Source organism: Elephantulus edwardii, unplaced genomic scaffold, assembly GCF_000299155.1.
Source record: "Elephantulus edwardii isolate Elephantulus edwardi_28Jun2011 unplaced genomic scaffold, EleEdw1.0 scaffold00126, whole genome shotgun sequence".
NCBI classification, from domain to species: domain Eukaryota; kingdom Metazoa; phylum Chordata; class Mammalia; order Macroscelidea; family Macroscelididae; genus Elephantulus; species Elephantulus edwardii.
This window is the reverse complement of record NW_006399876.1, coordinates 6,537,624-6,565,040: the sequence shown is the minus strand read 5'-3', so window position 1 is coordinate 6,565,040 and position 27,417 is coordinate 6,537,624. Positions and strand designations below refer to the sequence as shown.

General features: G+C 52.9%; 1 protein-coding gene across 4 annotated transcripts in view; it reads left to right on the top strand.

Annotated features, from left to right (window-relative positions):
• Positions 1-24,678, top strand: part of PPP6R3 (protein phosphatase 6, regulatory subunit 3) — a 54,736-nt gene extending 30,058 nt beyond the window's left edge. Inside the window, exons 13-23 of one of the 4 annotated variants that reach the window (XM_006893237.1) lie at positions 2,227-2,313; positions 6,013-6,110; positions 7,325-7,379; positions 8,249-8,379; positions 14,288-14,409; positions 17,460-17,613; positions 18,920-19,026; positions 20,046-20,196; positions 23,132-23,149; positions 23,360-23,482; positions 24,470-24,521. In XM_006893237.1, the coding sequence (XP_006893299.1) occupies positions 2,227-2,313; positions 6,013-6,110; positions 7,325-7,379; positions 8,249-8,379; positions 14,288-14,409; positions 17,460-17,613; positions 18,920-19,026; positions 20,046-20,196; positions 23,132-23,149; positions 23,360-23,482; positions 24,470-24,521 (1,098 nt within the window). Of the gene's footprint in view, positions 1-2,226; positions 2,314-6,012; positions 6,111-7,324; positions 7,380-8,248; positions 8,380-14,287; positions 14,410-17,459; positions 17,614-18,919; positions 19,027-20,045; positions 20,197-23,131; positions 23,150-23,359; positions 23,483-24,469 lie in introns of all 4 variants that reach the window. The other 3 variants (XM_006893236.1, XM_006893238.1, XM_006893239.1) reach the window with 3 other exon arrangements.
• The last annotated feature ends 2,739 nt before the right edge of the window (positions 24,679-27,417 follow it).

Here is a 27,417-nt window from a genome sequence, read left to right as displayed (position 1 = left end):
GAGCTTTTCCCGGCAGAGATGCCTCCCAGGGTGTGTTTGGGCCTGTGGACTGAGACCTGGGATTTGGATACAAACCTGGGGAGACTCCCAGTCCATGCAGGGGCCTCACTTGTTCTTGATGCTGTGGCTCTGAAGGTGTGAGTGCGTCCCATTACTGTGCTGACCTGTGAGAGCAGGTGCGTGAGGGGATGGGACAGCTTGGTTGTGGAGTCTCAGCGGTTGTCCACCTTTGACAGGGTGCAGCGAAAAACAAGTGCCTTTTCCTTCTCTTGACGGTTTTCTCCTGGGTGTAGGTTCCCGTGCTGATGGGTTTTACTCTAACAGCAGTTTGCTAGAAGAGTGCCTTCTCTTTGGAGAGCACATGATTTCATTCCCTCCTAGGATTGTTGTCAGCGTTCACCTTAAGTAGATCCTTGAAGGGTCACAAAGCTGCTGGGTAGGAGCTGCTCCTCACACATTGGTTTCCCTTTTGAGGAACCGATAAAGTTGTAGGGGAATGGAAAAGTGAAAAAAGGATACGTTTGATCTTGCTTGAACGTGGATATCAATCCAGGGTTGGCAGCAGCCCACTTGTCTCTTGTTAACCCCTGCCACCTCCCTCAGCCTTTTCGGGCATTCTCTCCTGTAGCCTCACCGTAGGGCTGCGCCCTGAACTGAGGTGAGCACGGTCTGGCCCGCAGGCCCCGCTGCCTGGAGCTCTTCTCATCCACTGAGCAGACCCACTTGACAGCTCTTAATTGCCGTTGGCCCCTAACGTGCCAGCTGCCATGACAAAGCAGAATTCCATGGCGCTCCTCCAGGTGGGCTTTCAAGAACATGCAAGTCAGTAAAGCTGTTGAGTCTGGCAGGTTCTCCTTGGAATGATGCTGCACCTTTGATCTCACGAGGCTGGTTCCAGAGCAGTGCATGTGTGCGCTGGAGGATGGATGGGCAGGCAGGTTGGAGGAAACATGACCCACAGGAGTTTCGTTTCACCTGGGTGTGAGGTACCTGGTCCGGGCCATGCACTGTGTGCTCAGAGCGCACAAGTCTGCACACAACCTTCCGGGCTCTGCCTTCTAGAAAGCCATAGTGCCAGCCACTCAGAAAACAGTGTAGGCTGCCTCAGAAGGTTCTGGAATTCCATAGTCTCCTGACTTAGAAACCTTCATTTCTGATGGTTAGTACATATTTCTGCTAGAATTGGGTGACATTTGTGAATTACTGAGTTGACATCTGTTTAATCTCTGAGAGCAGTTGTAGGCCCTAGGGAGGAGGAAGGAAGGACGGAGTAAGGGACAGGGGACTTGGCATCTCCCTCATCGGTGCACTGCTGACCTGGCCTGTTCAGCACTCTGGACAGTGCTCCCCCCACGTGGTCAGGAGCTGTGTTTCTGTCTGAAGCTGACCTTTCTCGTGACTGGTCACCTGTGGGAGCAGGGATTTCCAGGTTGTTCAGAGGTAGTCCTGGTCCCTCCTAGGAGAAGGTAGTCTCGCTTGGTGGTGGTGGACAGTATGTCGCTGAGCGGGCACTCTCCTCCATTGAAATCGGAGGTGATTTCCAGTCCCTTCAGTGGACTCCCCCACCTCTTTCCTTCCTTGATTCCTGGCAGTAATGAGTCGTGAGAGCAAGGCAGGCAGCGGGCAGCGGGCAGCGGGCAGCAGGCAGCGGGCTGCACTGCGGGGTGGACGGACGGGTGAGCTCTTGAGTCTCTGAGGGCAGTGGGTGGGGGTTTACAATGTAATGAGGATTGATTTGGGTTTTGTTTTTATATTACATACAATGAGAAGAAAAAGGAATGTGATTTTTCCATTGAGAATGTTGGTCAACTGTCCAAGACTCCAGGTTGTTCAGAGGTAGTCCTGGTCCCTCCTAGGAGAAGGCAGTCTCGCTTGATGGTGGTGGACAGTATGTCGCTGAGCGGGCACTCTCCTCCATTGAAATCGGAGGTGATTTCCAGTCCCTTCAGCGGACTCCCCCACCTCTTTCCTTCCTTGATTCCTGGCAGTAATGAGTCGTGAGAGCAAGGCAGGCAGCGGGCTGCACTGCGGGGTGGACGGACGGGTGAGCTCTTGAGTCTCTGAGGGCAGTGGGTGGGGGTTTACCATGTAATGAGGATTGATTTGGGTTTTGTTTTTATATTACATACAATGAGAAGAAAAAGGAGTGTGATTTTTCCATTGAGAATGCTGGTCAACTGTCCAAGACTCCTCCGTTAAATAGTTTTTACATCTTTATGCATGTAGGTCACAGCCTGCCACATTCACGCACCCAGTGACGATGAGATTGACTTTAAAGAAACGGGGTTCTCACAGGATTCCTCTTTGCAGCAAGTGAGTCATGCCTAACGCTTTGCTCTTTGCTTCTGTTTGTGTTTCCCATGCTGAGTCTGGTCATTCCCGACCCCCTTCAGGGCCAGGTGCCCACCAGAAGGTGACCGTGTGCTTCCAGCACGGCACTTGGGAGGCACACACCTCCGACAGGAGACTTTCCCCCTCATAAACAGAAAGCCTGTTTTCAGGAGACCTAAATGAACTGATAAACCATAACTTGTCTCAGGTTGTGCCAGCCTTTTTAATAATTGGGTTTGTGCTGAAACATTCGTCTAGTAGAGACTGTGAGGTATAGGATATGTTAAAATTGTAAGTGAAACTTTACCAGCAGTCCCTGAACTGAGCACCTTACTAAAATGAGCCTAAAATGTTAAATGCATCCCCATAATCTTTGAAACCTTGTCCTGACATCTATTCATTGCCCCTTCTCTGCTGCCCCAGACTTATCATCCATTAGCTGCTAGCATAATTTCAGGGAAAGTACAAAATACGAACAGTACAGGGCCACCATCCACTGGGGGCTCTTGGAGGATGATGTGTGAGGTGGTTTTCTTTCCTGGACATGATGTTGGGGAGCCCTTTGGAAAGTGTTCCTTAATTTGGAGGCAGAAGCTGCCTTAGTTCCAGAACCACCAGCTCTTGGCATGCAGATGGCTTCCACGAAGGAGGCTCTGTCCCTCTTGCATCTCCTCCCAGGGTCTCTGATGTTGGGCTGGCCCAGTCTGTGGTGTGTCTCTGCTGGAGTCAGGCTAAGCACTTGCCTAATTTAAGGATTGTGGCCATTCCACACCCACAGTTCCAAGATGGTCCTGCAGCAACAGTCTGGCCCTTGGTTGGGTCTTGGCTGATTCCTGTTCTTGGGACTTTGGAAGTCAACCCCCTGGGTTAGAGAACATCAGGCTCCTGGGGGCTGTAGACAGCAGCTTTGGTGCCCTGCTCCTGCAAGGCCACTAGGGCCCAGCCCCGCCTGCTGACCCTTTGTGACCACAGGCAGCTCCTCTGTTGTCAGCTTCTGTGTCATTGAGAATTTCCGGGAGACTCTGCCTTCTGCAGAGGGCATGAGAAGGCCCAGCAGTCTGTTTATGCTGTGCATTTTCTTCAGACTGCGTTACAATTCGACCCTAAAGGTGCTTCCCTGTACTTCTCCCGGGCCCTGCTTCTAGAGAGACGACTGGGTTTTCCAGTTTGACTGATGGGCCTGTGAAGCCTTGCTCCCTCACCCGCCCAGACCCCTGTGCTTCCCTACATCCTGGGGAGCTCAGAGAGTGACTGGGCTAGCAGCCGATAGACGCATAGGTCGCCTCTGTACTGACCTGCAGATCCCACACGGCTCGTCTCCAGGCCGACCACGACTGCGTGAGTGCAGTGTGCTCCTGAGCACCTTTTCAAAGTCAGTGGAGCACATGCTTTGTTTCGTCCTGAGAATTCCTGCTGTTCTCAGTACCAGGTTGTGAGTGTCTTCTAGGGACTCACTCGGGTGGCAGTAGGTGACATGCCCGTGTGAAAGGAGCTCAGAGTAGATCCTTTAACAAAATGACACACTTTGTCACAACTTTCCTTCCCCAGCCTTCAGCTCCTTCTGGTCTCCTGAGCTCTGGGACTTGGTTCCTCCTCCCAGTTCCGTACATCAGAGAGCAGCAGTGAGGTGGTTGACCTCTGGAGGGCTCAGCGTCCTGGGTGGTCACCTTCCCTGCCTGTGGTTCAGGCTTGAGCCAGGGCACCTGAAGTTGACTTGCAGCTTCTGGCTGGGTGGCACCACCAAAGAGGTGGGCTTGTCAGGGAGCCAGCTGGCTCCCCGGGGTCCCGAGCAACGTCCAGAGTGCGAGCCAGGAGATGCTGAAGGCTGCTCTTAGCCACGGATCACACACCTGGCCTTGGGTACTCCCCAGAGTCCAGCTGCTTCCTGGCCCCTTGACAGCTCTTTAGTGGGGCAGAGTGTCAGGCTCCACCTCTCTGTGAGCAGGAAACCTCGGGGAGCTCTGGTGGCCTAGTGGCAAGAAGCTGCACTGCAATCCCAGAGGAACGCGGTTCGAATCCACCAGATGCTCTGCCGGAGAAGGAGGCTCAATATCCTCCTGTACCAGTCAGATCTGATTTGACGGTACACGCACACAAAATAATTAAAAAAAAGAAACCTGAGTGCGTCCTTAGTCAAAGTCAGTGCAAAAGCCGGAGGTGATGTGCTAGTTCTAGGAGCTAGAGACCTAGAACTACAAAGAGCTGATTTTTCTCTCCTGCGGTATCAACTGGGAGTGGCTACAGTTGATTGTGCAGACCCATAGATAAATAGAACTCAGCGTGTGTGTGTGTGTGTGTGTGTGTCTCCGTCCGTGTGTGTCCGTGTCCCATCAAACAGAAATGCGGTGTATTTAGTGTCCACATTCTGTTTATGGGGCATTTAAAATGGAAGAGTGCTTTGAAATTTTCTCTCCCATTCTCCACCCAAAAACTTCCTAGAAGGGTCCCGCGAGGCATAGGTGGGTGCAGGGCAGCAGGGAGCCCCTGGGAGCAGCAGGACAGCCTGGACTGTGGGGTGTAAGGGATGCCCTCCTTTGAGTTAGGCGAAAGGGACATTTTAGGGTCTCCAAAGACTTAGATATGATGCTTTTTTTTTTTTCTTTCACATCTTAGGAAAAATGCCTTCCAAAGCCAAATATAAGGTTTAATTTTTTCAATTATCTGCAATTAGGATTATCTGTGCCATAATTCCCTATCACCAGAGCGGGCCGCCCAGAGCTAGCAGGGTACGCATTCTTAGCACCCGGCCGCAGTGGTCAAGTCCACGGAGAAGCTGTGCAGCGCAGTCCAGTTCTGCCAAGCAGGAAGCACTTGGGCTTGTCCCTGTGCGTGCCCACCCCCAGGTGCCATCTGGCCTTGGTATTTGTTCTCTGAATTGAACGAGAGGGCACTTGCTGGTCCCCATTAGTCCTTCATTCCAAGTTCACGTGGGGAATGTACTCACTCACGTCAGTGGTTCCAGGCCTGGTGATGGTATGTCCAGCCATCTCTCCATGGAGCCTGTTGTAGCCATCCTCAAGTCTTAGTGAAAGAATTGGTGCCCCTGGGAAGGCGGAAGGCCCAGCACAGCTCCCCCCGGCTCCCATGAGTGCCACCTTTCCAGAGCAATGGCGAGGGAGTGCAAGAGCTCTGCCCCCTCGGGTGGGATGGACATCCATTCAGTTCACCCGTCCGGTGCCCAGAGACCAGAGTGTGAAGACGATACATGTTCATGTCTGTGGGATTGTGATGTGCTCGGCAGTCACTTTCCTCAGTAGGGTCGGGCTGGGTGGCTTGGGGGTGGGGCAGAACACCACAGAGGGAGGTGGGACCCCCACTGGTCAGCTCTCAGCTTGGTGTGTCCAGAAATGATATGCCTGATAATTTCAGACTGTCCCTCTCAGCTGGCCACCCCTACAAAGGAGATGCTGACCACTCCAAATTCCATATGTAGGTGACAGAGGGTCGCGTTTCACTTCTTACAATGACATACACATTAGAACAACTTGTGGACCACATTTTTAATTGGCACTTTTTTGGAAAACTGTCTGAAATGATTTGATTTTCTTTTTAGAAAAACACACCAACTTTAAAGCTTTTTGGCTATATAAATAAATTTATTTCTGGAGCACAAATGGGCAAATAGTATATAGAATGTCATTAGAATCATTATATCACTGTCACTGGTCCTGGGGTGGCCAGGCCTTTTCTGATTATCAGATGCAACAAATGACGTCCAATTTTATTGACCAGTTTGGATTCAACGATGAGAAGTTTGCAGATCAAGATGATATTGGCAAGTGAGTACATTTCTGTTTTCCTATCTTGCACCCTCTGACTTTTGTGAAAGAAACATTGGTTGATAGATGTTTTAAGGGGTGTTTTTTTTTTTTTTTACCCCCTTGGTTTGGACAGTCCTTCCTGAGGGGGAGCGAGGAGTCTGGGCCGTTCTTTAGATTACTGGATCCAGCCCCGTGGCCCCACACTAACAGTTGGGAACTAAAGGCCCACGTCCAAGAACTTGACACTGACCTTCAGCCTTGACCTCTTCTTGAGAGGCTGGTTTTGTTAGCTGAGTCTCAAGCCACAGTTGCATGTCTAGGTCTTTTAATTGGGTAGCATCACCTATGTATGTATGGGTTTAGTGAGCTTCAGAGTGCCTAGCCTCTGACCTGAGGAGAACTAAAGTCCACTGGGTCGGGTGTGAGAATTGTGAAGCCAGCCTGGCATGGAAGGAAGGCTCTCGACAGACTGCCCAGTGCTGCCCCTGGGAGCCGGTCAGTGGAGCATGGAGTGGTCAGCGGGCCAGGAGCTGAGGCACGGTCCACAGGCTCCTGTGTAAGAGGATGGAAGGCTGTCCTGCCCACCTGCCTTCAGAGTGGGCCCTGTAAATCTGAAAAGAGCGAGAAGATGCCACGGGGCGTCGGTGTGGGCCCTGAGAGCTCCCCACCATCCTCCCCAGACCCCCTGCTGCTCCCATGGCATCCCAGCCGGCATTCTCATCCCAGTAGGCCTTCTCCCTGAGTTCCCAGTTAGGGATCCATGGTATGTTTCAAGTTTATGGTGAGCGCTAGGGATAGTGACTGGTTAGACTAGTTCTTGAGGAAGGGAAGGTAGCCTTGTCTCCTCACACAAGTTCTAGGTCACAGGCTGCATGCTTTTCCTCATGGTCTCCCCCGCTGTCTGCATTTTGTGTGTGACTGCGTGGGGCGAGGCAGGGTCTGATGGCCTGTGTGTACTTTGCTCCCCCTGCCCATTGTCTCCTCCTTTGGATACGTCAGTATTCACAGAGAGGGGACGCCTACAGGTCTTGTCTAGGGGGGACTGCTTGTCCCAGGATTCCAGCTTATTTCTCCCCTGAAGTCAGGACAGGAGATTCCATCGGTACATGAGGTGCTCTTGGGGAGTTTTGTTCCTAGGCTCCTCAGTGGACACTTCACGTTGGGAAACATCATGAACATTGTTGCCATAGTGATGTGTGTTAACGCCACCTTCCCTTACACTTTGTTTGCAGTGTTTCTTTTGATCGCGTATCGGACATCAACTTCACTCTGAATACAAATGAAAGTGTGAGTAAGAAAATCTCCTGGGGAGGGCAGTAGGCAGGTGAGAGATGGAGACTGCGGGTGGATCGAGTTAGTTCCAGCTGGACGCCGAGGGCACCAACAGGCTCTCGGGAGCTCTTCCCTGGGCTGGCTCCTCTATGGTCACCCAGGTTTACCTGCCAGCCCTCTGTGTTAAGTGACAGCTAGCAAAGCCAGGCTCCCTGGGATTCCAGCAAAGCCATTTCACTGTTGTCTGCTTCGGCTGGCTGCCTTTCTTTGCTTTGTGTCGCCCAGAGCAGCTTGGACACATCAGGCAGACTCTGATGCACTGGGTCTTCACCACAAATTACATTAGGTTGGTGGTATGATTGGGTGTTTTATTGATCAGTGTGAGAACGCACAGGTTCATTTGCTGCTATGTGATAAGGTCGAAAGCTCCGTTTAGGCCATTGACTTGTCACTCCTCAACTAGGATGCCAACGACAGTAGCTGCCACTTGCTCCTCCTTATTAGGACACACCTGTGCTTGAATCTCTGGGGTGCCAGGTCAGAGGTTACACGGAATTCAAGGGATGGGCATGACCAGATAGGTGTGTGAAGACAAGGAAATCCTGGGCTGCACTGTCCCATTCTGAGTTGAGCCCAGTGTTTGTAGAAAACCATTTGTCATTACTTACATAGTGACCAGTGACGTTCACGTCTTGGCTTTAGTGTATGTGATAAGGCTATGTCTTTATAGGAAATAGAAAAACAGGTGTAAAGGATAATGTATGACAAATCGAAACTGTGTGAAACCCCTAGTTATGTCCTAATAGAATGAAAATGTTACTCACATTGATAGCTTTGGGGGAGAAAAGAACTCGATTTTCCATTTATCATGCTCTCTCTCGTAGGGAAACATTGCCTTGTTTGAAGCGTGTTGTAAGGAAAGAATACAGCAGTTTGATGACGGCGGCTCCGATGAGGAAGACATCTGGGAGGAAAAGCATATCGCGTTCACCCCAGAATCCCAGCGACGGTCCAGGTGAACGATGGCTCTGTAGTGCTTCTGTCCGTATGCCTGTCCTGACAGAAATGCTCTCGGGCCTTAACCTCCTTTCTGCAGTGGGCAGGGGACATCTGGAGCCTCAGAAGCATGGTTTTGGGGGATACCAGAGTCAGTTGTCACGACATAGTTGACAAATTCCTAGGGTTTTCACAAGTCACAAGGACTGCTTTGCATGCCGCTCGATGAGTAGCACCTACAGTCTTTATGCGTGACCATCAGAGGGACTGCTGTGGTCACTCCTGTCCGCAGCAAAGAGGAGTGAAGAAAATCAAAGACACAGAAATAATTGGTCCAAATGTCTTAATAGGCCACGTGAGCCTTGGGTCCCATGACCCTGAGAACAGAATCCCTAGATGGTGCCTGCTACCACCACTGGCCCCTCTGGAAAGGATGGCGGTAGAGGCACTGAGAGCTGGAAGTGAAATGGGAAGCAAAGCTCAGAATCAGAGTTGACAGGGCTCCCTGCTGCTGGACACTGATTGAAGCCCTGAGGCTTAAGGCCCTTCCTTAGTCCTCAGACCACCCTAACTCATCTCCATAGTTCCCATCACCCAAGCAGTAGACAGGCCTATATGGTGGCAACAGCAGGGAGGAACATTGTTGATTGCCTTTAAGTTGAGCATGACTCATAGTGACCCTGTGAACGAAAGGCCTGAAGCCCCTCTACAACTGTTGATGTTTATCAGAGTTCATAGGGTTTCCAGAGGCATGTTGTTTAGGAAGTGGGAGGAGCATAGCAAGGTCAGGAGGGCAGCTGCTGCCCAGGGGTAGAGCTGAGAAGGCAGGAGGAAGGTGGGAAAGAGGAATGAATGGAAGGGGAGGGTGTGGGTAGAGTACTGCTACATTGTGGGGATGGTAGTCAGTGTCACAAAACGAAGAGAGGATGAATTACCGAATGGGAAACTATGCTCTGTCCACATTTACCCAAGTCACAGTATGGAGTAAGAGCCAAAATGCAGGCCTGTTGAGCATGGACCAAGAGATGTGCCCGGCACCTTCTGAAAGGGATGCAGAGAAGCGCTTGCTTCCTAGTGATTACAGCAGCACCTGGCTCAGAGATGGGTTTTTAAAAAAGACTGAATATTTCCAAAGTGAGGATAGGAATTCTTTATGAAATTCCATCTGATTTGAGTTGGAGAGGTCTCCAGTTGGCACCCTGTGGATCAGTCCAGTTGTTTTCTTTTGCCCTATCAAAGGATCCTAAGTCAGTGACGACTAATACACACTACCATCAAGTTGGAGCTGCCTGACAGCCGATGCTCCAGCTCATTTTCAGAGGAGACTACCTTCTTTCTGCTGTAGCTCCATGGATCGTTAGGTGCTGTCACGTCGAGGAAGACTCACAGCGACCTGACCGCTCTGAAGCCTGGCCTATTCTGTGCCATCCTCACGGCCTCTGACACATTCGAGCCCATTGCTGCAGCCACTATGTCAGTACACTAGGTTGAGGGTCTTCCTCTATTTCGCTGTCTGTCACTCCGCCTTTCCAAGCACAGTGTCCCTCTCCAAGGAATGACGGTCTCTCCTAGCAACATGCCCAGAGTATGTGAGGTGAGCTTTATCATCTTTATCTCCGAGAAGCACTCGGGTTGCTCCTTCTGTATTTGTTCTTTTTCGGGTCCAAAGGATAGTCAGTACTCTTCTCCAGCACCACTGTTGAAAGGTATCACTGCTTCTTTAGTCATCTTTATTCATTGTCCAGCTCTCAGATGTATAGGAAGTGACTGAAGAGACTGTGGTCTGAGTCAGACCCACCTTACTGCTGACATTGTTGTCCTCAGCAATTTAGAGAGGTCCCTGATTATAGACTCAATTGGTGCAAAATGTCCTCTGATCTCTTGACTGCTGTTACCAAGTGTATTGATTGTGGAACCAAGTAAAAGGAAGTCATTGAGAGTCTCAGTCCTTTCTTCATCTGTCATGATGTTGCCTATTGGTCCAATGCTGAGGGTTTTTGTTTTCTTGATGCTGAGATGCAATCCATATTGAAGGCTATAATGTTTAACCTTCTGCAGCAAGTGCTTCAAGCCTTCCTCACTTCCACTAATCCTCCACCTTTCCAAGCATGATGTCCTCCAAGGACTAACTTCTCCTAAGAGCATGCCCAAAGTATGTGAGACAAAGTTTTATCATTCTTGCCTCCAAGGAGCACTCTGGCCGCACCTTCTCCAAGACATAGCTGTTTTTTCTTTTTGACAGTCACTGAGATATTTGGCACTTTTCTCCACCACCACAGTTCAAAGGCATCAATTCTTCTTTTGTCATCCTTATTCATTGTCCAGCTTTTCAGAGAACTAGCAAGTGATTGAAAAGACCATAGCCTGAATCAGGCACACGTTACTCCTCAAATGGACATCATTGTTCATTGGTAACTTGGAGAAGTCCCTGACTGCAGACTTTCCCAGTACAGTATGTCTCCTGATCTCCTGATGCCCAGTACCAAGGGTGTGGATGTAAGAAAGATGAAATCATTGATAGTTTCAGTCTTTCTTCAGTCTCCCATGATCTTACCTATTGGTCCACTGATAACAGCTTTTGTTTTCTGATTTTGAGATAAAATCCTTATTGAAGGCCGCAGTGTTTAAATTCGTACAGCGAGCACTTCAAGTCCCGCTCACTTTGAGCAAGCCAGGTTGTTTCATCTGAATAATAGAGATCGTTGAGGAGTTGAAGCCACAGCTTCTTCTTAGAAATTTGCTCAGCATACATATTGAATAGGTACGGACAGAGAATTCAACCCTGGCACAAACCTTTCTGAATTTTAAACCACATCGCCTTCTCTTGCTCTGTTCGTGCAGCAGCCTCTTTGTCTGAAGGTAGAGCTTTCACATGAGCGCAGTTAAGATTTCTGGTACTCCCAGGCTTCTCAAAGTTAGTAACAATTTACACAGACAAATAAATCCTTTTGTATAAAAGTTCATAAAGCACAAATAGACATTCCTTTGGTATTCTTTGCTTCCAGCCAGGATCCATCTGAAATCAGCTATGATAACCCTGGTGCCACAGACTCTTCTAAATCCTACTTGGACTTTCGGCAGTCTCTGTGTATGTTCTGTCCTTGCAGTTTTCATAATCTTTCACAGTATTTTGTTTGCGTGTGATAGTCTATTGTTTTATAATTTGCACAATCTTTTAAATCGCTTTTCTTAGGAATGGGAACAAATACAGACCTCTTCCAGGCAGTCGTCCAGATATCTGTCCTTCATATTTCCTGATGGAGACTGGTCAGCATGTCCAGGGCTGCATCTGTTAATTGAAACATGTCATTTGGTATCCTGTTGATTTCCTGAGGGCTTATTTTTTGCCAGTGCCTTCAAAGCAGCTTGAACTACTTCCTTCATTACCATTGGCTCTTAATCATATAGCTGTTGTTTTTGTTGTCGTTAAGTGCCCTTGAGTCACAGATGACTCATAGCAACCCTATGAACGAAAAAGCTGAACACTTGTATAACTTGGCTTGTTTCTCCCCATTCATAGAGTTTCCGGAGGCAGTGGCATTTTGGAAGTGGATACCGCTCCTGCTTCCAAGCTTGTTTTAATCAGGAAGCTCCACCCAACACTGTCCACCGTGGATAACCATTATCACGTTTGACACATTAGTGTCACAGTGTTTAGAATCACAGCACATAAACAGACCAGTGGTACTTCCTGAAATATTTCTGTGTTGGCCACTTCTTTTTGGTACAGTGAATCTGTCCATTCATTCCCTCCATCTTCTTTTGATGCTTCCTGGATTATTCAACATTTTACCCGTAGTATTCTTCGGTATTGCAACTCGAGGTTTGTATTTTTCAGTTCTTTCAACTTGAGAAATGTCAAGCGAGTCCTTCCGTTTTATTCTTCAATTCCAGCTCTCTCTGTGCATCCGTTATTGACACTATGACTGCCACAGTGGGCTCTTGTGGTCAGGAAGTTTGAAGATGGCACAGGATAGGATAGGGTTCACATCTTTTGTTCTTAGGGTCTCTCTGAGTTGTTCTTGACGACACCTACCGGCAGCAATCAGAAGACAGTGCAGTCTGGTCGGCCCGTGTCGGGAGCCTGTGCTTGGCTGCTGGCTGACAGGACCGTGTGCGCTCAGGACGGCTTGCCTGGGCGTCTTCCTGTGATTGTAGCCCCAGCAAACTCTGGCAGGGAATTGACTTGATGGCAGTAAGAAAAAGTGTTTGCATTTAGGCATCCTGTGATTTCCTTCTGAGATGAGCAAGAAGACAGTGTGATCTGCTCCTTGTGGGGTTGTCCTGGAGGTTTTACTCAGTGCAGTAAGTAAAGGGAAAAGGGATTCAGGTTAGAGGGTAAGAAGGTCATGATTGTCCCTCTGCACATGACCTGCTTGGAGGTGTGGAGCATGGCTGGAATTGACAGGAATCTGATGCAGTGGTTGAGGTGGTGTGGTAGGGAGGATGGTGAGGCCAGAGCAGCATCGCAGTAAGGCGGCGACAGACACACAAGTGGTTGTGACGGGTCAGGGGCCGCCCTATGACATTAGTGTAGTCTTGTCAGCAGTCGATGCCAGAACTTCCCCACCCACACTTGTACCCAGACAAGAAGATTGACTCCACGGCTAACCCAACACGAAACCCAGAAACACGAAGCTGGGAGCTCTGGAAGCAGTGAGGGGACCTGTGAGCTGGCTGGGGCTGGGGAGAGAGTCTAAGTGTGACACTCAGAGCAGGGGACGAAAAAGAAAGTTTGATAAGATAAAATTTTATTAAACTTCAGAGCTTTTCTCTTGAAGGCAGTGTTTGACAATGGGAAAAGAACCCATATTTAGCAAGAGAACACTTTGCCATTCTTGTTGGATCTGGAATAACGTATAAAACGGCTCTCAGAACGCAGTAAAAAGGAAGACTTGCTGACATAACTGTGCAGAAGAGGAATAGAGACTTCAGGCAAGCGGGCAGGTGATCTTGAGAAGGGTGCTCCGTATCCAGGGCCGGTGTAGCCTGCAGGGTGGTGTCACACCATCCCCATCAGCAGACCACGTGGCAGTGAGTACGCTGAACTTGGAGTAGAACCACGCTCCGAAGGAAGTCCACAGAGGAGTCTGTCAGCGGGAGACCAGCAGACCCTCCTCCTCGGCTCTCTGGGTGGACTTGAGACCACCCACATTTTGGTTAATCGTAAAGCTGCTTATAGTTTGATCAATTTTGGGGTGACCCAGACACTGCACCCCTGTGGAGGCGGTTTTCAGGTCCTGTGTCCACCAGAGCTCTTTGTTTAAGCAGAATCCAAGCCACAGAGCAGGAAGGGGCCCGAGCACTTGGCTGACTGCCGGCTTGGCCTGGAGAACTGCGTGGGGGAACCACGCACGCCCACTCATGTCTGTCGCCTTTGTGCTGCCGCAGCCGAGTTGAGTAGTTGAGACCCAGATCACATGGGCCCCAAAGCTGGAAACTTCCCTACCAGGAGTGTGCTACTAGCCAGAGGCAAGAAGGTGGAACCCACCAGCTGCTGTTCAGAAGAAAATACGCTGTTTCCTCCCGTGCAATTTACAGCCTCTCAAATCCCCTGGGAGTCAGCTGTGGATCATTTGCGACTGGACCACGTAGAGTGACGGGCTTCAGCCCAAGGCTGTAATATTGGCCGAAGCAGATTGCCCTGTCTCTGTCCTGCCTGCTGGGCTCCTTCGTGCTCCCTCAGCACTGACAGCTGTGTGTGGCGCCAGGCCGCGTGGTTTGTGTCCACAGCAGTGTCCACAGCAGAGGCTGACCTGTATCTTAGCACAGTGACCCTCGGACGGCTGTGGTTAATTGGTCTTTAGAGGTCAGACAGTTGTCATGAAAGGTCAGGCAGCTCTTCTGTCTGACCTTTCAAATTGTCTGGGCTTGGTGATATTGATGGCTATGAGCAACACGAAATATTTTGGTTTTTCTCCCCTCAGCTCAGGCAGTACAGACAGTGAGGAGAGCACAGACTCAGAAGAGGAAGATGGAGCCAAGCAAGACCTCTTTGAATCCAGTAGTGCCAATGCCGAAGATAAAATGGAGGTAGACTTGAATGAACGTAAGTCCTCTTCTGTCTCGTGATGGGAACTTGCAGGACACATTTGGGTCTGCAGGAAGTGAAGCTCAAGTGTACGCTCCAGTCTGGGCCTCACATGGAAGGGCGGGACGTTTATCACGTGCTGTTGGCAGGGAATGGGGACTAGACCGTGGGCTGCCAGAGAGCAGGCAAACCTGTCTTTGAAGAAATGTGAGCAGGAGACTTGAGAAGTGAGGAGGATGAATTTTATCACAGGGGATCAGTGCATGGCAAGGGGAGCCTGGCTTGGTGAGGGGGAGAGGAGAGCGGTGTGAAAGGGAAGGTCCCCAGGGAGATATGCCTGCGACGTGGCTGCAGCCTCGTCTCAGCAGACCGGGGGGGCGTGGCTGACCGAGGAGACGTGGCTGCGGCGTGGTCTCAGACAGCAGACCGGGGGGACGTGGCTGACCGAGGAGACGTGGCTGTGGCCTGGTCCAAGGGGACAGCACAGGATCTGCCAGAGCTGCTGCTGTTGTACGTGGGGTCTGTGTGTCAGAACCGCCTCCATGACGCCTGACAGCACCTTCCCTGGGGCGTGAGTTTTAAGGACCAGACCCGAGGAGAGGAGTAAGGCGATGGAGCATTGTTGTGTGGACACAGGTCCGCTGGGGGGCTGCTGCTCTGGAGACGGGTGCTCCGGCAGGATGGGGACAGAAGACCGCGGGAGGGTCATGAGTGGAATAAACGGCAGCGGGTTGCTTCCTGGCTGTTTTGTAAAACTCGAATCCTGAGGGTCCGAGCTCTGTGCTTCTGCTCCTCTGCTTGCCAGGACCACTCAAGTTAGCTGGCCCTTTAAAATCACTGCTAACTTGGAAAAGTTCAGAAACATCTGAGAAAGAGTTTTGTGGGTTGGCATTGGGGCTTCCTATCCTCCAAAGGTCTGTGTGGGTCACACTTCTCACCTGGGTGCCCACCCAGACCTAGGCCTCAGTGGAGCCACACTTGCAGAGGAGGGGACCAAGGAAAGCAGAGCAGAGTCCCCTGACTCGTCCTCGGGGCACATCCGCGTTTCTTCAATCCCCATCTTGTCTGCCCTGCCCAGTGGAAAAGCAGGGGTTTTCAATTTAGGGCCACAGGGCAGAGCACTGGGCATGTCAGGAGGACCAGGTCAGCACAGTCGTCCATGGAAACCCAGGACGCTGAGGAAGAGAGCCAGCCCAGGATTTGATTTAAAAAATCATGTCTGGAGAATGTCACTGACGGTGACAGTGTGGGAACTGGGTTAGCAAACACTGGGGCCAGGGTCCCCCAGGACGCCGGGATTGTATATACACCCTGACACGGGCTGGCATCACCACATGGGTGCCGTGGACTTTTGTCCAGAATCACTGCAGCTTTGAGGTCAAGGTAGCTGGTGCCATGGCAAATGTGTGGAGTCCTGCCACCCTGCCATTGTGACCTGGATAAGGGGCGTGGGCACAAGGAGAGAGCAGGAGTATCTCATGATGAGGTCACGCCACCAGCACTCCCTCTAGGTTTGGTGTGACAAGAGTCCCCACACCTCTCCTGCCCCTTGAGGAGACTTTTTTGTGGGCAGATCTCCAGAGGCTCTTGTGTAGCCAGGAGGTGTGCAGTTCTGACTTTGAGGGTCTCTGCCATCTCCACCAGCCCCTGTGGCTGCCTTTAGAAGATTTGTGGGCAGTTTAGACGTTTCCAGAGTACTGAGGTTCTGGAGGGCCCATCAGGAGGAGTCCTAAGTGCTGACAAGCTCATTAACATGGACCCCCTCACTGGGGAGCGGAGGCCCCGTTCCAGAGCTTTGCATGTGACGGGCAGGCAGACCTCCCTGTCAAGGAGCCCTCTCCTAGTTCTTGGAGGAACCTCACTGTACACAGCGTGGTGGGCGGGGAGACAGCTCTGCTGAGTCCTCATTGAGGGTCACCTTGTGGGCGCACTTGCCACAGCCCACCTGGCCCAGAGCGGATCGGAGACAACTCTGTGAGATGTGTAGGCAGCAGGGGGGCGATGGGTTGCGGCCACGTTGAAACATGCCCTGCAGGTGTGGTCGCACGGAGTCCCGGTCAGTACGGGAAGCATTGAGGGTCCTTTCCAGGTTACTGCATCTGAATAGACAACATACTAGAGTTTTAAATACATTTAGATGACATATTATTTTAAAACGCATTGTTTTCGTTACGGAGTAATATTAAGGTTTACAGAAAAGTGGCAACAATAGTGTCGCCTTTTCCTGTATGCCCTTCCTGCCCTTTCCCCTGGGTTCAGATTACCACATGCGGTACCTTTGTCCAAAGGAAAGAAACCACATGGACACACTCTTTTTTGCCCCATGCTGAGGCATCTTGAAAGTATTAACAAGCAAAGCTATGACGTTAAAGGCTTAAGGTGAGCAGGGCCCGAGCCACGGGATTTTCTAGCACTGCTGCGCCCACACAGACTGGGTGACGGGTAAGAAGACTCATTGCCCTCGAGTGACGTGGCTGGAGTACTGACTGGTCCATGGCCTGCCAGATGGACAGACCTACCTTGGAGTGGGTGTGGCCTGGATGTGCCTTAGGAACAAGATGGTGAGACTTTGTCTCACAGACTCTGGCCTGTCACTGGGGGGACCGTCCCTGGAGAGGAAGAAGTGGAGGTCAGCAGAACGGAGGAAGTCACTCAGGATGGACCGTGACACAGGCCACGTCAGCGAGCTTGTGGTGCAGCCGGTGTGAGGGCGGGGCAGGGCCAGTGGCGAGCGATTCTGTGGTGCGTGGAGTCCCTGAATCCGATGCAGCTCATCTCAGTGATGCCTAAGGAAGCACTCGCCCCAGCCGGCCGAGTCCTCGTGTGTGGCTGTCTTCCTGCGTGCTATCCTGTTGATGGGGCTGTGTGCTCAGAGACATCATGTGGGCTTGGAAGGGGCTGTTGTCATGTGTGTGCTGTTTCCACGGTCACAGCAAAGCACTGAATCCTTCCCCCACATCCCCCTAGTGTAGGCTTTTGATTTACGACTGATAGGCTATTTCTCACAAATAACCTGTATCCTGTGAAATGCCTGAAAACATTCCATTAAAATTCCTCTCTCTCCTCAGCACCCGGCTGGTCAGCCAACTTTGATGTCCCCATGGAGACAACCCATGGTGCTCCCCTCGACTCGGTGGGCTCCGACGTCTGGAGCACGGAGGAGCCGATGCCGGCCAAGCAGACAGGCTGGGCTTCGTTCTCGGAGTTCACGTCTTCCCTGAGGTGAGCGGTCGGCCCGATCTCTGCCCTCCTCGCTGGAGAGTGGGCCGAGGGGTGTGGTCAGCGCTGGCCTGAGCTCAGTGTGCCCCTGAGCCTGGGGGGGACCCACATCTCCACAGGAGGCCATCACGTCCTCCTCCCTTGAGTCCCAGGTGAATGGGGACATTTTGCAGTTGTCAGTCTCCTGGGACGATGTCCCAGAACTGCACTGGACATACTACTGCTCCTCCGGCTCTGCAGGGGGAAGCCCGAGGGGGTTGTGCGTGCAGGGAGACTGTCCACAGATGAGGAAGACACGGGTCTTGCTAGTCCTTGCTCTTTGTGCTGTCGGCAGAGAGTCAGTGAAGAGGCCGACCCTCAACGATACAGACGTGCAGCAGCGGCGAGCTTGGGCACTGAGGGGTGAGGGTGGCAGGGCCTGCGTGGTCCTCGTCCCCTGTCCGTGGGATTGATGTGGCTCAGGCCTGGCTGGACGGGGAAAACAGGTCCCTTCCTCTTTCTCGGCTGCTTTCAGTGTTAGGGTTTGTTAGATGTACTCAACATGTTGCCTGTCCGCCGAAACTCCCGTGTCTGGCCCACACTGGACTTTATTGCTTTTCCTGTGCTAACAAGTGCTGTGTGTGAGCAGTGATCCGTGGCAGGGAGGCAGGCAGACCCCCTGGGAGCCAGCTGGGGTGTGGGCTCCAGAGAGGTCAGGTGGAGCCAATGCAAAGGCACACAGTTTGATTCCACCACCTGCTCCGTGCAGTCTCCTGTGTGATTTACCCCTTCTGAAAACCCACCGGAGGGTCCCCTTATCTTTTCTGTCTCTGACTGGCTAGAGAGAGCCTGTGGCCCCCAAGACTGAGGTAGAGCAGCTCTCCTCCCCTCACTCCTCACACGAGAGGCGGTGGGGGTATTGGGGGAGTGTTGCAGACACACGCGTTTGCCCGCGGTGCCCTTTGGTGTCCTCTGTGCCCCCTGCAGCCTCGCTCGGCAGGGCCGGCTCTGCAGGGAGTTTGAGTCAGCGAGAGGTTTGTGGGAGAAGAGTCGGTGTGGTGGGTAAAGTCAGACGTCCCCTGTCTGCTGGCCGCCTGGGAGCTGGTGTTCACAGAGGGATAAGGGGTGTTCCTCCGACGCTTCCCGTTTCTGGGGGCAGGCGTTTCCTCACCCCATACTCGCGGGCTCCCCGTCACCATCTCCTCGGAGGTTAATTTGCTGTTGGAGTGTGTAGGAGATGAGGTCTCCCTATGGAACACAAAGGATTTTCAAAGATATTGTGTGAATGGTGGTTCCCTCTGCTGACCTCTGATTCTGTGTCTCCTAAAAGTACCAAAGACACGCTGAGGAGTAACTCTCCCGTGGAGATGGAGACCAGCGCTGAGCCCCTGGACCCGCTGACCAGCAGTGCGGCTGCCCTCACAGCACAGCCACAAGGTACGTGAGGTCCAAGAGCTGCTGGCAGACCTGCCAGGCTGTGTGTGGGGAGGCTCGAGCTTGGGCTTTAGACGTCATTTCTCTGGGAAGCTGGCTGTGTCTGCCAGCAACTTAACAGAACCACGCTGTCTCTGAGGCTTGGGACTGAAAGGGGCCAGGAGAACGAGACGGTGGGGCTGCTGTCCCAAGGCACCGATGAGGAGGTGCTGGATGCAGAGCCTCTGCCCATTGACTCTGAGGAGCAGGGCTTCAGAATGCGCAGACAGGGAGGAAACCTGCCTCACCCCGGCCCAGTAAGACCAGAAATAGACTAAGCTAGCAGCCAGCACTTGGCCCTCACCGAGCCCTGTGTTTGAGTGTATCTGAGTGTTTTCACATTTAGAGGGGTGTGTTCATTAGTCACCTTCAGAACGTTCACCTACACTCCCTCTTTGGCCCACAGCCATTGTGACCAGGAGTGTCAGTGCATGGGTTTGATTAAAAACTGGAGTGAGTGGAGGAGGGCAGGGCCAGTGAGGAGGGAGCATAAAGTCTGGAGAAGGTGCCCCCTCCCCCACCATGCTGCACACAGGGACAGCCGGCATGACCTGCAGGTCACGAGAAAGTCAGCATCAGAATTAGAGACAAAATTCTGAAAAATCTGATGCAACATATGCCTTCTCATTAAAAATACAGCCCTAGTTATCAGTTACAGGTTCATTCCATTCTGTCCACCACTCCTCACTGCGTAGGAACACTGGGATTGGAGCCCTGTTGTTCTGACTACAGGGACCAAGCTTATAGACAGTAGCTCCATATGATGCCTGTTACAGAATAAATAATCCATTACAAAGCCGCAAGAAAAGAATAAAAGTAAACGATAGGATGTCACTGAGGGGAAGTGGAAGGGGAAGAGGGCACGGCGTGGTTGAGGGGCGCACTGGAGGGCCGCATTTCCCTTCCTTCTTGGGCGCCCAGTGTAGCCGGGTGGCTGTGGAGAGAGGGTTGAACTCCTCCCCGGCAGCTGTGTGTCTTTCCAGGGCCGGGCAGCGTGGCCATGGAAGCCAGCTCTGACGGGGAGGATGACACCGAGAGTCCAGACAAGGTAACTGAGACAGTGATGAATGGCGGCATGAAGGAAACGCTCAGCCTCACTGTAGATGCCAAGACAGAAACGGCGGTCTTCAAAAGGTAACCAGGGCCGAGGCCTCCGGCGCGTCCGGTGCTGGGGAGGCTGGTGGGGAGGAGTCACGGGGCAGGAGCTGCTCGTCTGCCGCGGCCACAGGGGCACCAGCCGGGCAGTGGCGCTCCAGTGACTGAGGGGGAGTTAGGGCGCCTTGCGCTTTGTGTTTGGAAGTCCAGGGAAGTCTCTCTACTCATAAGTAGAATAAAAATGTCCAGCCAGCACTCTTCTCACCCACTACCATTGAGTGCATTCCTGCTCACGGTGACCCTGCCTGAGCCGACAGACGTGAGAACCAGCACGTCACGGTCCAGGCGTCAAGCGCTCAGATCCAGAAGTTTCGAAGCAGGCTCGGGATGCAGTGATGATGCCATCAGGAATCACGTGCAGAGTGACAGCTTCTAGGAAACAAGCAACCTCCCTTCTGAACTTGGGTCAGGAATGGGTTCTTCAAGGGCATGTTCACAAAGTGAGCCATTGAATGGCACAGGCTCGTGGGCATGTGGGCTCCATCCCTAAACCTGCGGAAACCGCGTGGCCGCCTGGAGACCTCTGCCACCTGTACCTCCACAAGGGGGCGGGAGCTCCTGCAGGCAGCCCCGGCCTGATCCTGAGGCCAGACACCACCACCGGCCACCGGCCGTCAGACGTGATGCAGCCCCTGCTGCACTCACCTCTCTCCAGGCTCAGCAGCTGGTGCTGGCTGCGTGGGGCACAGACAGCTCAGGATGTGGGGTTGGTGAGGGGTGCCAGGCTGTACCTCTGCATCAGGCACGTCTCAGAAGCTCTTCTTCAGCTCTGCCTGGTTCTGGGCCCACAGGCCTCACCTCCGCCCTGCTCAGGCTCAGGAAAACGGTAGAAAGCGCTCTCATGGTAGCCGTGTTACGTGCTCTGGATAGCACCGTGCTGGTCTAAGTAGCTCAGCAAATTGAAGACCCCAACAAATGCCCGAAGACCCCACTCCTCTGGCTGCTTTCTGCCACTAGTACGCTCACCCTGTTGCCTTCTCCTGGGCTCTGTGGCTCCTGGGCCCGTGGCTCTGTTTGGCTGGTGTCCTGCTGTCCTGTCCCGTCCTTCAGCATCACAGCCCTGCCTCCCCCTTCTTGGAGTTTGCCTGCAGGGGTCTCTGATCAGGTGATCAGGTGTGCACTGCCTTGTTCTCCTCGGTGGTGGGAAGGGGCCTCTTTTCCACTTCTGGGGTCACTCATTTGGAGTCTGTCATGATGACAGGACTGACCGGACCCACACATGCCTTCTTCCTGCAACACTGTAACTTACCTTAGTGAGGTTATTAGCAGCATTTGGTTGGCTACACACTGCTCTCCTACGTAACCCCACCCAGTGACGGCCAACACAGCCACATCAGACGGTTCTCTGCACCACATAGTCAAGGTGTAAACGGGTGTCCGTGAGCTGTCTAGCAGCTGTAACCAGTGTTAGCTAGGAGGACACCCTGCAGGGCCACGTGTGGAGGTGTGCGATCTCAGCTGACTTGAGGGAGCTGGGTCAGTGACTCCGTGGTAGATTGGTCAGACCGGCCAGCAGGCCCGCTGGGAGGCCAGCCCACTACAGGAAGAGCAAGACGAGGTCTGGCCTGACCCACACGCTGACTGCGTGGCTGGCACGAGGAAGCAGGCCCTGGGGCTGGTGACACTGTCAAGGGCGAAGGTGGCAGAGAGGTCTGGCCCCGGACAGAGAAGAGATGCTTTTAAAATGCCTCCGTGAGGGCAGGAATGCCACGCAGGTGTGATTGCATCCATGTACGGACTTGCTGGCTGGTGACGTTCCCAGAGAAAAGGAATGGGCTGAGCGAGAGAAGATGCCGTGTTAGTAACTCAGTAGTCGAGTTCTGTAAACCAGTGACGAAAGGCTTGTAAGCAAATGGGTAGTTTAAAGACAAGCAAGGCCAGTAGTGAGTGCGGGAAGAATCTCAGAGCTTGGAAGTGGTTCGCCAGCAGTGTCGGAGACTGTTCACTGCACCCCTCCTGCTGGACAATGATGGTCTTAGAGGACACAGCCTGGGGACAGGCGTGGCCCTGGTGCTGGGCTCCTGGAGCTTTGACCCAGAGTCCTCCAGTCCCTACTAAGGACCTGAGAAACAACTCCCACCCCCAAGTAGACCCTGCAGGGGAGGAGGACAGAAACCGGCACAGGGTGGGGGCATGTGTCCGTGACCCTCTCGGAGCGAGGTGAGGAGAGGATCCTGTGGAGGGGAGTCGCGGCCCTGGGGAGGAGCTGTGCAGTGGGGATGGGGGGCTATCCACGGATCAGTCACGCCTGTGGAATCGACCGGTCAGTAGTGCAGAGGAGGAAACGGCACGAGCTCAGAGGCAAGTGAGGTCAGCAGGAGGAACAATGGCTCGTCCAGTCGGCAAGCCCTTCAACTTTAATGTTCTACTTACAAATTACCTGGAACCTTCAGCTGTGCCAGGAATCATCTTAAATTTAAGGTTTTTGAGTAAAACCTAGAAAGAGAACACCTGGCTGCACTTGGTACTGCCTTCATTGAGCAGAAATGTGAGAGTGACCGGACAGGCCACGTCTCCGTTTCAGCCGTGGATAGAGATGAGGGTGCATCCCTTCCCCCACCCATCTGCCCAGAGCCACCGAGGGGACCGACCCTGGTGGCCGCGGGGCGCCGCCTTTTCCTGAGCCCCTTCATCCCACACACGCTGAGGACCACTTCCTGCTCCCGACAGCGGCGCCCTCCTCCCGAGGCAGCGGCCAGCACGGGTTGGGGCTGGCCCACCACTGAGGTGGGCGTGGCCCTGCCAGCAGAACGCTTTAACTGAGACTCATTCCTTCAAACAGGTTCATTTGACACCTCCCGAGCCTGCGGCTTGGCTAGTGCGCCATCGCGGGCGCACTGCCCCGCCCCGCACTTGTAGGAGTATTCTGAAACTCTTGTCCATTTCTCTTTCTGTTTTGCACACTTGGCTTCAGAGTGTTGAAGTCCTGCCGGTATGTGCGGTCCCCGGGCCTCCGACCCCGCTGCATCACACCGTCCCTCGGGCCCCCACCATCTGGCCCCCGTCTGTGTCTGTGCTTGTCCCCAAGCATGCTCCCTGAGGGCCCTGACTCACAGCAGTCATGATTCGCGCCATCTGCATGTGACCCTGTCCTGCCAGCGCCCCCCGCACGCCTCATGTCCCTGCCGCTCTCTCTCTGCAGTGAGGACGGAAAACTGTCTACCTCTCAAGACGCTGCTTGTAAATACGTGGTGGAGGACAGTCCCGAGGTGCCGGAGACCAAGTCCGCAGCCCCCCAGCCTGCCAGCAGTTCCCCAGAGCAGAGGTAACGGACAGCTCCCAGCCAGGGTACCCACGGTGGCCGGGCTGGGAATGCCACTTCCCTGTGGGCCTGCGTCCTGAGCTGGTGCTGGAACACAGCATGGAGGGTTGGGAGTCCTGGCTCTGGGCCCCCGCCCCCCTTGAGGGCTGTGAGCTGAGAACCACATTGGTCACAGGCCCATCGGTTCTCCCTGGGCTGTGGCGGCCACGCCTCATCTGGCCCAAGAGTTTGTCCTCACTGAGGAGCGAGCTTTGTCTGCTCAGATGACACTCGAGGGCTACCCTGAGGCCCTTGATGGCGAAGCAGTCCTGGGTGGTTAGCCCTTTTACAGGCGTCGACAGGGAGCTCAGCGGAGTGCTGGGTGAACTTGCTTCTGCCTGCTCCTGTGACCATGATCTTTGGATGCCGACTTCCCTGACCTCTGTCAGCTTCTTCTAAACCTTATGCCCTGTCCCCTTAGAGCTCGGCCCTGCTTGTAGCCACCACCTGGCACCTCCTGCCTTCCCCAGAGACTCACCAGGAGCTCGGGTAGGGGTGTTGGAAATAAGATGAGACACGGCCTGTCCTGTCGTGTTGACCGGCGCTTCACTGGGTGGAGATGCTTGTTCAGGAATCCTGGTTTTCTCCTGGGGTCCTTGTTTCAGTCCTGCCCTGTTCTGGACCTTGGCTTCCCTCCCTGGCAGTGGAACCCTCTGGGACTCGGTTGTTTGTGGACCTGCTGTGTGTTAATCAGAGTGAGCACAGAGCTCCGGGAGCCTCTGGCAGCAACAGGTAGTGGTGCGAGGGTGTGCGTGGCCCACTCGCTGAGGCTCGGGCTCAGTGCTTGTAGTTGCCAGGGGAGCAGGGGCCTTTGTCTGGAGTGAGATGGATCTGTGTGCATCGGACACTGGCGAGGGCCGCTCTGCGCTGGGTGCTGGAGACGCCGCTGAGCCCCTCTCCTCCAAACACAGCTCTATGCCAGGGTCTCACCTTTCTGTGTCTCCCTCTCAGGACTGACCAGCCAAGCATGCCAGGGGACACGTCGGTCAATGGCCCTGTATGATGAACAACAGCTGCTGCTGACTGAGGACCGCAGATCGCCACCGCCCAGCACTCCGGAGCGCTCCGCGGAGCCTGCCAGGCCAATCACTGCTGCACTCGCTCTGCAAACGATCAGGGCCAGCAACTTTCTCCTCTGGATCCTAGGACACTGGACAGAGTCCCACGTCCCCACAGGTAGCACGTCGGCGGATACTGAGGATGGCAGTGTATGTTTATATTGTATCGTTCTCAGATCTGGGCGGCCTGTGGGATAGGACCTCGCGGCTGTGTAACAAGAGTAGTGATACTAGAGTTCAAATGGCTGTAAGAATAGTTTTATAAAAGTGAATACACAGATCTATTGTATTTGAAACATAACTATTTGACAGTTATTAGTGTGACCAAAGTATTATTAGGCAGTTTTCATAATTTTTCACCTTGTACAAAATTCGGAACTCCCTCTCCTTGGATCTAGAGGCTGGCGAGGAGCTGTGGGTCACGGGCCCGTCCAGTGTTCACTTGGTTCTTCTCACTCACAAAACAATTTTTGAATAAGAAATCTTGGTGTTCTTTTTATAACCAGTTTTCAATTGGTACCTGTTTTCTGTCTCGTTTTAAAAACGGATCAAAAGTGTCAGTCTGTTGGTAGAGATTCAGTATTTATTGCTATGACTTAGTTGATAAATTGATGTTCTGTAAAGCCATACGTTCTGTTTGTTTGCTTGAAATGACTCTTCCTGCCGGTGAAACACTAGAACCTGGGGAGCGGGTGTGGCTTGCGCTTTAGGTTTTGTTTGTTCTGTTTGGGTAGTTCATCTGCCTTTTTAACCCATTCATCAGCATTTACCTTGTTCATGACGATCACCAGTGAACATTTCAGAGCCGACTGCTGGGCCCCGGCCACCCCACAGGCACTGGCATTGCTGCAGGCCGCTGGCATCGGCGTGCGTCCACTGCGGGCCGTGCTGTCCCCAGCCTCGGGGCTAGCGCCAGCTGTTCCCCCTCTGACCATGCGCACTGCGTGAGGTTCCCCCTCGTAAATTCTGAGCCAGTGCGTTTTTTTAGGACTGGTTTGTGTATATATTATAGTGATTATGGATACTAATTCAATGTAATTTATAATTTTCTATGTCAATATGAAAATCCAGCACAGCCTTGAAGCAATATACGAAAATGGCCCTGTTGTCTGGTGTGAGCGTCCAGTGACTTCACCTCTTGCACTTTTAGATGCAAACCAGTTTTTCATTTCTGTAATAGAAAATTATTCACTTATTTTTACATCGTTTGTTTTTCCTGACCAGTATTTAAAAAACCAAAAGAAGATTCTTAAAAATGGCCAACAATTTTTTTAGAAATAGCATCCCAAGCAGCGTGCCTAAACATTACATTGCATACGGAAATAAAAAAAAAACAAAAATCGCATGTCTGGTGCCTTATTTCTTACTGATTTTCCCTCTAGAAGTGGTGTGGAAACGGCAGCGAGGCGTCCCAGCCAGCCAGGCCCTCTGAAGACAGTGGTGACAGGAGTCGTTCCTGGGTACCCGTTGGGGTGGTTCTCTTGGGGATCCCTGAGGAGAAGTTGTTCTTCAGTGTTCTCGTTGGGAGCCCAGCTTGGCCAGAGTGCAGGCCAGCCTCTGTGGTCTGGGGTCGCCTGGACCCAAGACTGGGCGTGTGTCCCCGCTGGGCCAGCTCCAGTGTGGCCCATGGGCATTAGTCTGGCCTCTCTATCCCACAGGAACCTTTTCTCCTCTGTGTCTAGTAATGGGGCATTTGAGGTTTGTCTTGGGGACTGAATTCTGGTCTTTTTTTCTCTGGCAGGACAAATGTGTCCGGAAGGGTAGAGGTACTTTAGGTTCAGAGTTTAGTTTCTCTTTTGCTTTTTATGTATTGATAACAATGAACTTCAGGACTAGTTTGCAGTGATGTGGACAGGAACAGAGCCTGTATCTTTGTGTCCGTCCTTCCTGGCTCGGGGGAGAGGGGTCTTCACAGCTCTGTGACATTGTGATAGGTGCCTCAGCTCTGCTCTGGCGTCTGCTGCGTCCCCGGGCGAGGGGACCTGGAGTGACCTCAACTCTGTGGCTGCTGAAATGGCCCAGCTGGGACTAAGTGGTCGGGCCTGCAGGTAGCCAGGTGGAGCAGCCCCCGTCCCTGCCCATAGGCTAAGAAAAGCGCGGGTCTGTTTGGAGAGTCAGGGACTTTGGCGTCCCTCAGCATACATAGACGGCCAGACTGGAGCAGGGCTCCGAAGCTGAGGGCTCAGCCAACAGAACTGCCGCAGGGAGGGGCGTCTTCACAGCCGGGGCACAGAGCTTTCTTAGGACACGGGCATCGGTGCGCCCTCTGGCCGCGGGAAACCGTTTTCATCTTTACCTGGCACCGTAGACACAAACGAGAGTGCGGAATCCCTGCAACAGACAAATCCATGAGAAATGCTCCTCCTGCCTTCCGGGACCGAAGGAAGTGGAAATGCTCCCGGGAGGTGTTGGCGGAGCTGCGATGATTTCATGTGGGACAGAATGACTCCGGGTCCTGTGCCCGCTTCGTCCGGGCTGTGTCTGAGGCCGTTTGTAGCTACCGTGTCATCACATCAAGGGTCTTGCTGATGAGCCTCACTGACCCTCTACCAGACGTGATGTCTTCCTCCAGCGACTGACCCTTCTGTGACGCCTAGCCACGTGCACCTCCAAGGCACTGACTGGCTGCACCTCTTCCAAAAAAGTTTGCATTCTTTGGCAGCCCTGCTGTGTTCACTGTTCCACGCTTGAAGAGAGTGGGTGTGCATGGGAGCACACCTGACATTCCTTCCGCTTCTCCCCTCATGGCTTCTGCCAGTTCCAAGGCGCAAGGCCAGGCAGGGAGCGGAGCCCCAGAACTTCCCACACTGACACTGCTGGGGAGACACGGCTAGAGTTAGA